The sequence below is a fragment of the Nanorana parkeri genome, unplaced genomic scaffold (genome assembly GCF_000935625.1).
Source record: "Nanorana parkeri isolate BGI_ZX_2015 unplaced genomic scaffold, ASM93562v1 scaffold237, whole genome shotgun sequence".
In the NCBI taxonomy this organism is placed as follows: Eukaryota; Metazoa; Chordata; class Amphibia; order Anura; family Dicroglossidae; genus Nanorana; species Nanorana parkeri.
The window spans coordinates 767,993-777,430 of record NW_017306505.1 but is presented as its reverse complement, the minus strand read 5'-3'; the positions used below and the strand labels follow the sequence as shown (position 1 = coordinate 777,430).

Here is a 9,438-nt window from a genome sequence, read left to right as displayed (position 1 = left end):
CATCAACCTCTACTATGTCCCCTCTCCCCTGCTCTATCATCAACCTCTACTATGTCCCCTCTCCCCTGCTCTACCATCAACCTCTACTATGTCCCCTCTCCCCTGCTCTACCATCAACCTCTACTATGTCCCCTCTCCCCTGTTCTACCAATCAACTTCTACTATGTCCCCTCTCCCCTGCTCTGCCATCAACCTCTACTATGTCCCCTCTCCCCTGCTCTGTCATCAACCTCTACTATGTCCCCTCTCCCCTGCTCTACCATCAACCTCTACTATGCCTCCCCTCCCTCCTCCAACCCTCCCTTGTTCTGCCATCAACCTCTACTATGCCTCCTCTACCTCCTAACTTGTTCTGCCATCAACCTCTACTATGCCTCTTCTACCCTCTCCCCTGCTCTACCATAAGCCTCTACTATGTCCCCTCTACCCTGCTGTACTATGCCTCCTCTACCTCATCCCCTGCTCTACCATCAAACTCGACTATGCCTCCCCTCCCCCCGGCTCTACCATCAACCTCCACTCTGCCACCTTTACCACCTCCCCTTCTCTGCCATTAACTTTTACTCTGCCTCCTCTACCTTATTCCCTGCTCTACCATCAAACTCGACTATGCCTCCTCTACCTCATCCCCTGCTCTACCATCAAACTCGACTATGCCTCCCCTCTCCCCTGCTCTACCATCAACCTCTACTATGTCCCCTCTCTATCATCAACCTCTACTATGTCCCCTCTCCCCTGCTCTACCATCAACCTCTACTATGTCCCCTCTCCCCTGCTCTTCATCAACCTCTACTATGTCCCCTCTCCCCTGCTCTACCATCAACCTCTATGTCCCCTCTCCCCTGCTCTACCATCAACCTCCACTCTGCCACCTTTACCACCTCCCCTTCTCTGCCATTAACTTTTACTCTGCCTCCTCTACCCTCTTCTGCTTCCCTGTCATCTTCTACTCTGCCTCCTCTACCCTCTTCTGCTTCCCTGTCATCTTCTACTCTGCCTCCTCTACCCTCTTCTGCTTCCCTGTCATCTTCTACTCTGCCTCCTCTACCCTCTTCTGCTTCCCTGTCATCTTCTACTCTGCCTCCTCTACCCTCTTCTGCTTCCCTGTCATCTTCTACTCTGCCTCCTCTACCCTCTTCTGCTTCCCTGTCATCTTCTACTCTGCCTCCTCTACCCTCTTCTGCTTCCCTGTCATCTTCTACTCTGCCTCCTCTACCCTCTTCTGCTTCCCTGTCATCTTCTACTCTGCCTCCTCTACCCTCTTCTGCTTCCCTGTCATCTTCTACTCTGCCTCCTCTACCCTCTTCTGCTTCCCTGTCATCTTCTACTCTGCCTCCTCTACCCTCTTCTGCTTCCCTGTCATCTTCTACTCTGCCTCCTCTACCCTCTTCTGCTTCCCTGTCATCTTCTACTCTGCCTCCTCTACCCTCTTCTGCTTCCCTGTCATCTTCTACTCTGCCTCCTCTACCCTCTTCTGCTTCCCTGTCATCTTCTACTCTGCCTCCTCTACCCTCTTCTGCTTCCCTGTCATCTTCTACTCTGCCTCCTCTACCCTCTTCTGCTTCCCTGTCATCTTCTACTCTGCCTCCTCTACCCTCTTCTGCTTCCCTGTCATCTTCTACTCTGCCTCCTCTACCCTCTTCTGCTTCCCTGTCATCTTCTACTCTGCCTCCTCTACCCTCTTCTGCTTCCCTGTCATCTTCTACTCTGCCTCCTCTACCCTCTTCTGCTTCCCTGTCATCTTCTACTCTGCCTCCTCTACCCTCTTCTGCTTCCCTGTCATCTTCTACTCTGCCTCCTCTACCCTCTTCTGCTTCCCTGTCATCTTCTACTCTGCCTCCTCTACCCTCTTCTGCTTCCCTGTCATCTTCTACTCTGCCTCCTCTACCCTCTTCTGCTTCCCTGTCATCTTCTACTCTGCCTCCTCTACCCTCTTCTGCTTCCCTGTCATCTTCTACTCTGCCTCCTCTACCCTCTTCTGCTTCCCTGTCATCTTCTACTCTGCCTCCTCTACCCTCTTCTGCTTCCCTGTCATCTTCTACTCTGCCTCCTCTACCCTCTTCTGCTTCCCTGTCATCTTCTACTCTGCCTCCTCTACCCTCTTCTGCTTCCCTGTCATCTTCTACTCTGCCTCCTCTACCCTCTTCTGCTTCCCTGTCATCTTCTACTCTGCCTCCTCTACCCTCTTCTGCTTCCCTGTCATCTTCTACTCTGCCTCCTCTACCCTCTTCTGCTTCCCTGTCATCTTCTACTCTGCCTCCTCTACCCTCTTCTGCTTCCCTGTCATCTTCTACTCTGCCTCCTCTACCCTCTTCTGCTTCCCTGTCATCTTCTACTCTGCCTCCTCTACCCTCTTCTGCTTCCCTGTCATCTTCTACTCTGCCTCCTCTACCCTCTTCTGCTTCCCTGTCATCTTCTACTCTGCCTCCTCTACCCTCTTCTGCTTCCCTGTCATCTTCTACTCTGCCTCCTCTACCCCCTCCCCTTCTCTGCCATTAACTTTTACTCTGCCTCCTCTACCTTATTCCCTCCTCTGCCATCAGCCTCTACTCTGCATTCTCTACCTTGTCCTCTGCTTTGCCACCATCCTCTACTCTGTGTCCTCTATCCCCTTCCCCTGCCATCCACCTCTACTCCATTCCGTGCTCTGCTATCAACTCCTACTATGCCTCCACCACTCCCTCATCGATCTCCTTCCCTTTTCTGCCATCAACTTCTACTATGCCTCTTACCTACCTCCTCCATCAAACTCTAGTTGGCCTCCTCTACCTGCTCCCCTGCTCTACCATCACCTTTTAGTCTGCCTCCTCTACTTCTCTCCCAAGCTTCACTGGCAGTGTACACTCCACCTCTTCTAACTCATTCCCTACTTTGCCACCTGCTTCCACTTTACCTCTGGTACCCCCTCCCCTACTCTGTACCCAGCTACTACGCTGCCTCCCCTGCCAACTTTTACAATGCCTCCTCTACCGCTAACTTTAAACTGCCCCCAGGATCAGCTACTAGTGTCCCTTCTTTACCACCACCCAAAGCTGAATCATCACCAACTGTTCTGTTAAACCCCCTCATCTACCTCCCCCTCTTCTGCTCTGCTATTAACTTCTACTCTGCTTCCTCTACTCTGTTTCACTTTCATCTTCTACTCTGCCTCATTTAGCCTCTCCTCTGCTTCACTGCCATCCTTCACTCTGCCTCCTCTACCCCCTTCCTCTGCTTCCCTGTCATCTTCTACTCTGCCTCCTCTACCCTCTTCTGCTTCCCTGTCATCTTCTACTCTGTCTCCTCTCCCCTCTTCTGCTTCCCTGTCATCTTCTACTCTACTCTGTCTCCTCTCCCCTCTTCTGCTTCCCTGTCATCTTCTACTCTACTCTGTCTCCTCTCCCCTCTTCTGCTTCCCTGTCATCTTCTACTCTACTCTGTCTCCTCTCCCCTCTTCTGCTTCCCTGTCATCTTCTACTCTACTCTGTCTCCTCTCCCCTCTTCTGCTTCCCTGTCATCTTCTACTCTACTCTGTCTCCTCTCCCCTCTTCTGCTTCCCTGTCATCTTCTACTCTACTCTGTCTCCTCTCCCCTCTTCTGCTTCCCTGTCATCTTCTACTCTACTCTGTCTCCTCTCCCCTCTTCTGCTTCCCTGTCATCTTCTACTCTACTCTGTCTCCTCTCCCCTCTTCTGCTTCCCTGTCATCTTCTACTCTACTCTGTCTCCTCTCCCCTCTTCTGCTTCCCTGTCATCTTCTACTCTACTCTGTCTCCTCTCCCCTCTTCTGCTTCCCTGTCATCTTCTACTCTACTCTGTCTCCTCTCCCCTCTTCTGCTTCCCTGTCATCTTCTACTCTACTCTGTCTCCTCTCCCCTCTTCTGCTTCCCTGTCATCTTCTACTCTACTCTGTCTCCTCTCCCCTCTTCTGCTTCCCTGTCATCTTCTACTCTACTCTGTCTCCTCTCCCCTCTTCTGCTTCCCTGTCATCTTCTACTCTACTCTGTCTCCTCTCCCCTCTTCTGCTTCCCTGTCATCTTCTACTCTACTCTGTCTCCTCTCCCCTCTTCTGCTTCCCTGTCATCTTCTACTCTACTCTGTCTCCTCTCCCCTCTTCTGCTTCCCTGTCATCTTCTACTCTACTCTGTCTCCTCTCCCCTCTTCTGCTTCCCTGTCATCTTCTACTCTACTCTGTCTCCTCTCCCCTCTTCTGCTTCCCTGTCATCTTCTACTCTACTCTGTCTCCTCTCCCCTCTTCTGCTTCCCTGTCATCTTCTACTCTACTCTGTCTCCTCTCCCCTCTTCTGCTTCCCTGTCATCTTCTACTCTACTCTGTCTCCTCTCCCCTCTTCTGCTTCCCTGTCATCTTCTACTCTACTCTGTCTCCTCTCCCCTCTTCTGCTTCCCTGTCATCTTCTACTCTACTCTGTCTCCTCTCCCCTCTTCTGCTTCCCTGTCATCTTCTACTCTACTCTGTCTCCTCTCCCCTCTTCTGCTTCCCTGTCATCTTCTACTCTACTCTGTCTCCTCTCCCCTCTTCTGCTTCCCTGTCATCTTCTACTCTACTCTGTCTCCTCTCCCCTCTTCTGCTTCCCTGTCATCTTCTACTCTACTCTGTCTCCTCTCCCCTCTTCTGCTTCCCTGTCATCTTCTACTCTACTCTGTCTCCTCTCCCCTCTTCTGCTTCCCTGTCATCTTCTACTCTACTCTGTCTCCTCTCCCCTCTTCTGCTTCCCTGTCATCTTCTACTCTACTCTGTCTCCTCTCCCCTCTTCTGCTTCCCTGTCATCTTCTACTCTACTCTGTCTCCTCTCCCCTCTTCTGCTTCCCTGTCATCTTCTACTCTACTCTGTCTCCTCTCCCCTCTTCTGCTTCCCTGTCATCTTCTACTCTACTCTGTCTCCTCTCCCCTCTTCTGCTTCCCTGTCATCTTCTACTCTACTCTGTCTCCTCTCCCCTCTTCTGCTTCCCTGTCATCTTCTACTCTACTCTGTCTCCTCTCCCCTCTTCTGCTTCCCTGTCATCTTCTACTCTACTCTGTCTCCTCTCCCCTCTTCTGCTTCCCTGTCATCTTCTACTCTACTCTGTCTCCTCTCCCCTCTTCTGCTTCCCTGTCATCTTCTACTCTACTCTGTCTCCTCTCCCCTCTTCTGCTTCCCTGTCATCTTCTACTCTACTCTGTCTCCTCTCCCCTCTTCTGCTTCCCTGTCATCTTCTACTCTACTCTGTCTCCTCTCCCCTCTTCTGCTTCCCTGTCATCTTCTACTCTACTCTGTCTCCTCTCCCCTCTTCTGCTTCCCTGTCATCTTCTACTCTACTCTGTCTCCTCTCCCCTCTTCTGCTTCCCTGTCATCTTCTACTCTACTCTGTCTCCTCTCCCCTCTTCTGCTTCCCTGTCATCTTCTACTCTACTCTGTCTCCTCTCCCCTCTTCTGCTTCCCTGTCATCTTCTACTCTACTCTGTCTCCTCTCCCCTCTTCTGCTTCCCTGTCATCTTCTACTCTACTCTGTCTCCTCTCCCCTCTTCTGCTTCCCTGTCATCTTCTACTCTACTCTGTCTCCTCTCCCCTCTTCTGCTTCCCTGTCATCTTCTACTCTACTCTGTCTCCTCTCCCCTCTTCTGCTTCCCTGTCATCTTCTACTCTACTCTGTCTCCTCTCCCCTCTTCTGCTTCCCTGTCATCTTCTACTCTACTCTGTCTCCTCTCCCCTCTTCTGCTTCCCTGTCATCTTCTACTCTACTCTGTCTCCTCTCCCCTCTTCTGCTTCCCTGTCATCTTCTACTCTACTCTGTCTCCTCTCCCCTCTTCTGCTTCCCTGTCATCTTCTACTCTACTCTGTCTCCTCTCCCCTCTTCTGCTTCCCTGTCATCTTCTACTCTACTCTGTCTCCTCTCCCCTCTTCTGCTTCCCTGTCATCTTCTACTCTACTCTGTCTCCTCTCCCCTCTTCTGCTTCCCTGTCATCTTCTACTCTACTCTGTCTCCTCTCCCCTCTTCTGCTTCCCTGTCATCTTCTACTCTACTCTGTCTCCTCTCCCCTCTTCTGCTTCCCTGTCATCTTCTACTCTACTCTGTCTCCTCTCCCCTCTTCTGCTTCCCTGTCATCTTCTACTCTACTCTGTCTCCTCTCCCCTCTTCTGCTTCCCTGTCATCTTCTACTCTACTCTGTCTCCTCTCCCCTCTTCTGCTTCCCTGTCATCTTCTACTCTACTCTGTCTCCTCTCCCCTCTTCTGCTTCCCTGTCATCTTCTACTCTACTCTGTCTCCTCTCCCCTCTTCTGCTTCCCTGTCATCTTCTACTCTACTCTGTCTCCTCTCCCCTCTTCTGCTTCCCTGTCATCTTCTACTCTACTCTGTCTCCTCTCCCCTCTTCTGCTTCCCTGTCATCTTCTACTCTACTCTGTCTCCTCTCCCCTCTTCTGCTTCCCTGTCATCTTCTACTCTACTCTGTCTCCTCTCCCCTCTTCTGCTTCCCTGTCATCTTCTACTCTACTCTGTCTCCTCTCCCCTCTTCTGCTTCCCTGTCATCTTCTACTCTACTCTGTCTCCTCTCCCCTCTTCTGCTTCCCTGTCATCTTCTACTCTACTCTGTCTCCTCTCCCCTCTTCTGCTTCCCTGTCATCTTCTACTCTACTCTGTCTCCTCTCCCCTCTTCTGCTTCCCTGTCATCTTCTACTCTACTCTGTCTCCTCTCCCCTCTTCTGCTTCCCTGTCATCTTCTACTCTGCCTCCTCTACCCCTTCCAATTCTCACAGTGTTCTCTGTCAGCCCAGCCATCTCTCTGCCTCCAGATGAGTCACTTCTGCTTCTCCCTGGCTTGTGGGTTTCAGCTTCAAGTAGAATGTCTCGCTTGACCGACTGACACGTATTCTGTGAATTATGCAGAAGCCCAAACCTTTCTTACTAAAAAAACAATTCATGAAAAGTCACATGTGCTAACAAACACCTGCAACCATTTAGACAAATGCGCTATATATCTATATACATACATACATACATGTATATATATATATACATATACTTTGTTTCACTTTGCTTCAGGATTTCCTGTGTAAGCACATTCACACAGCTAGCTTCTAGAACAGTGGTTCTCAACCTTTCTAGGGCCGGGACCCCTTAGTAACATTTGCCAAGTTGTGGTGACCCCCAAAGGTAAAATTTAGGGATGACGCGGCTGCTGCAGCGACATCTGGAGGCGTGGCAGGAGAACTGACACTGCTGCGCTAGGAGAGAGCTGAGGAGGACTCTCACCTTGCACAGCGACACCACAGGTAGGGGACCTGGTGGAGAACTTCAGGTCCCCCTCTACTGATTGGCAGCATCAGAGGGCGGGTGCAATAGCTAGTTTGCTATTGGCTTTTGCAAAGTGAAATAGCCAATAGGAATCTAGCTATGCATTCCTATAGTGTTTTTGTTTTCTTTTTCTGACTAGGCGACCCCTGGCAAATCGTCATTCGACCCCCGAGGGGGTCCCGACCCATAGGTTGAGAACCACTGTTCTAGAATCAGCCATTTGTAGCTTCACAGAGGCTGCGTGTGGTTTCCTACAATGGAGGTCAGCTCAATGTATTCAAGGAAGTAATCGGAGAGGAACATTGTAAAATTGTTTGTCTTATTTATTATATGAAAGCTAAGCCAACTAGATTGCACTTCTAATTTGCTCCTTCCTCCTTTCTTGAGGTCAAGGCGACAGACATTTTTGTGAATCGGTTATTTGCGCAGCACAGGCCCCCCTTAAACCTTAAATTACAAAACTAAATAAATGTCCGAAAAGTGGGGTTATTACAATCCTCAAAAAACACGGTCATTACAAAACCTGCAATTCTCCTTCTAAATCACAATTTACCAATAAGGAAGGAATATCTACCTCTTAAGACAACCATTCTCAAACTTCTTACCCCAAAAGGAACCTTGAAATAATCTTCAAGGAACCTCCACTAACAATAAATCATGAGAGGTCAATGGGATGAATGCTTCCTTTACAGATCAATGGCATCATGCAGTTGGCTCCTGCAAGTGGCATTGGACCTGGGACCATGGAGGCACCATCAGATGGAAGGTCAATCAGCCACAGCTGGAAGAACCTTGAGCAACCTCTGGAGGAACCCTGGTTTAGAAGGGCCATCTCTTAAGAGGTGGTGGAAATACTTCCATCATAACGGCATCACTGTTTGTGATCCCTTCCACCATCTTGAATCCAGAAGATCACAAGCTGGTGACGCTGGCTCAGATATGAAGAGCAACACACCAATGAAGCGCAATTTGTTGCAAATAAAAAAAAAAAAGCAGATATTTTAGATTTTGAAGGGCACCGAAGGCTTGAATAGCCCCTTTGGGTTTCTTTTATCTCTGAGAGACTACAGTAGCAATATTTCTCCACCGAGTACCCTGACTCTGAGGCCATCAGAATGGAGTCTAGCCAATCCTGCTGCATCCTCTGTAAAAGTAATAATAAAAATGGGACTCAAGCTCCAGCCAAGTCCCAATGACAAAAGCCATGGCCTGGGGGCGGAGCTGTGATCTCAATTCCAGAAATCTCATTGCAAGAGCCCCCAAAAGACGTAGGAAGTAGTGTACAAAAGCAAGCACTTCTGATAATCCAAAGTGCTCATTAACTTGATGGTTTGAAGGACCCGACTGTCAGAAGCTAGAAGCACATCCTTGAGTCTTGCCGCACAGTAGAGGATTGACTTCACAGTTGCCATCTTGGTACACCCAATCCGGGACTTTAAACATTCCTACATACATAACAGTACAGAGAGGCATCTTCACGGATGATTTAATACTATAGAAAGCAAATCCACCATACAAAATATAAAAATATCGGCCCAGCAACACAAGACAGGCACAAATGCACACCCATGACGGGCGATGGAGAGGGGCAAAAGCTGTTTATGCGCACACATACACAGAGAGCGCAAGGGAAAGGTGGGGATTGGAAGGGGGGGGGGAGCGTTAATGGGGGTAACACAAGGGGCAGCGCTCCATTCCCACAGACTTTTGGCCCTCCCCCTTTCCAGGCAATTGTCAAAGCATGGCAAATCAGTCCTCTTTCTTTTCTTTCTCATTCTTTGGGTCTGTTGCTGTTTCTTTTGGCTGCTCCTCGTATCTGGAAGAAGGAGGGTGGTAATGATAATTTTGTCCCTACATGCCCCATAGCCCTGGTAACCCCCAGACAACACCCATCACCAAGAGCCGTGGCTATTGAAAACCTCAGGACTCAACATGGGTAGCCACATGAAAAGGCAACATTAATCATTTGCACAGAGTCAGCAACTGTGTTCAGTCAGTGCCAAAAGGCTGATAGCAAATTCGTTATTTGCCTCCATTATCCCTTATGAGTCTGATATGTTATGGCTGAGATACAGCAAGTACAAAAGCTGTAGTCACTGGTTAAAAAGCATGGAGTGACTTTATTCACCAGCAGTCCAAACGGTGCGTAGGAGGAGAGTTGGGGGGGG

The 9,438-nt window shown here is 49.8% G+C and overlaps 1 protein-coding gene across 1 annotated transcript in view; it reads right to left on the bottom strand.

Moving 5' to 3' along the window:
- Positions 1-8,920: 8,920 nt before the first annotated feature.
- The window catches only part of HM13 (histocompatibility minor 13), an 18,564-nt gene continuing 18,046 nt past the window's right edge, over positions 8,921-9,438 (bottom strand). The window contains exon 12 of the mRNA XM_018556396.1: positions 8,921-9,086. Coding sequence (XP_018411898.1) covers positions 9,020-9,086 — 67 coding nt within the window. The 3' untranslated portion in view covers positions 8,921-9,019. The remainder of the gene's footprint in view (positions 9,087-9,438) is intronic.